The sequence below is a fragment of the Oncorhynchus gorbuscha genome, unplaced genomic scaffold (assembly GCF_021184085.1).
Source record: "Oncorhynchus gorbuscha isolate QuinsamMale2020 ecotype Even-year unplaced genomic scaffold, OgorEven_v1.0 Un_scaffold_489, whole genome shotgun sequence".
Lineage (NCBI taxonomy): Eukaryota > Metazoa > Chordata > Actinopteri > Salmoniformes > Salmonidae > Oncorhynchus > Oncorhynchus gorbuscha.
In genome coordinates, this window is record NW_025745318.1 from 599,241 (window position 1) to 601,094 (window position 1,854).

Here is a 1,854-nt window from a genome sequence, read left to right on the forward strand (position 1 = left end):
TACAACTCTATGCACAATGACTATGACTTTTAACAATTTACGCAGAACATTTGACAAAAACACATTTACTGGAAGAATTGTGCAGATGCAAAGTTTGGTAACAAAATGTGCATCTTTTTTTTACGTGATGAAACATCTGCTCCAAATGAAGACAAAGAGAGAGAGAGAGACAGAGAGAGAGAGAGAGACAGACAGACAGACAGACAGACAGACAGACAGACAGACAGACAGACAGACAGACAGACAGACCCTGTTGTTAAGGAAGACCCAAACAGACGACAACAAAATCAGCTTTTCTTCTGATATGTCATCTACCACTCTGATGGCTAACAGACTGTTCTACTGTGGGATGGTGGCTATACAGAGATACTGGCTATCCCACTCTGGCTAAAGCACTGGAACACAGTCCACTGGATCACAGTCCACTGGAACACAGTCCACTGGAGCACAGTCCACTGGAACACAGTCCATTAGAACACAGTCCACTAGAACACAGTCCACTAGAACACAGTCCACTGGAGCAGGGTCCACTGGAACACAGTCCACTGGAGCACAGTCCACTGGAACACAGTCTACTGGAACACAGTCCACTGGAACACAGTCCACTGGATCACAGTCCACTGGACCACAGTCCACTGGAACACAGTCCACTGGATCACAGTCCACTGGATCACAGTCTAGAACACAGTCCACTGGAACACAGTCCACTAGAACACAGTCCACTAGAACACAGTCCACTGGATCACAGTCCACTAGAACACAGTCCACTAGAACACAGTCCACTGGAACACAGTCCACTAGAACACAGTCCAGTAGAACACAGTCCACTAGAACACAGTCCAGTAGAACACAGTCCACTGGAACACAGTCCACTGGAGCACAGTCCACTAGAACACAGTCCACTAGAACACAGTCCACTAGAACACAGTCCAGTAGAACACAGTCCAGTAGAACACAGTCCAGTAGAACACAGTCCAGTAGAACACAGTCCATTTCCATGTTAACATTCCCTTATCAGCTTTCCAAATGACTTTCTCCCAGACCTCCGCCAGGCGAGATGCAGATTGTATCAGAGCCGTTAAAGTGCTACAGGACCAGCTGTAAATAGACCAAGCAGACATGGCTACAGGATGTGGTGATTCCATTGCAGCCTCAGTAGCCCCCTGAGCTGAGACATAGCACTATCTGAACCAACTCTGCTATACCAATACATGCTCCCCAGTGCTGTATGGCCAGCAAGACTTACTGGAAGACAGAGACTGGTGCTCCTCAGTCACACACAGGGGAACACAGCACAGTGTTGAGTCACACACAGGGAACACAGCACAGTGTTGAGTCACACACAAGGGAACACAGTAGTGTTGAGTCACACACAAGGGAACACAGCACAGTGTTGAGTCACACACAAGGGAACACAGTAGTGTTGAGTCACACACAAGGGAACACAGTAGTGTTGAGTCACACACAAGGGAACACAGCACAGTGTTGAGTCACACACAAGGGAACACAGTAGTGTTGAGTCACACACAAGGGAACACAGTAGTGTTGAGTCACACACAAGGGAACACAGCACAGTGTTGAGTCACACACAAGGGAACACAGTAGTGTTGAGTCACACACAAGGGAACACAGTAGTGTTGAGTCACACACAAGGGAACACAGCACAGTGTTGAGTCACACACAAGGGAACACAGTAGTGTTGAGTCACACACAAGGGAACACAGTAGTGTTGAGTCACACACAAGGGAACACAGCACAGTGTTGAGTCACACACAAGGGAACACAGTAGTGTTGAGTCACACACAAGGGAACACAGTAGTGTTGAGTCACACACAAGGGAACACAGTAGTGTTG

General features: G+C 47.7%; 1 protein-coding gene across 1 annotated transcript; it reads right to left on the reverse strand.

The window, feature by feature from the left end:
- Positions 1–387: 387 nt before the first annotated feature.
- On the reverse strand, positions 388–999 carry LOC124018368 (keratin-associated protein 10-9-like). The gene has a single exon (XM_046333645.1). It carries the CDS (start codon positions 997–999, stop codon positions 388–390), a length of 612 nt encoding a protein of 203 aa, XP_046189601.1.
- Positions 1,000–1,854: the final 855 nt, after the last annotated feature.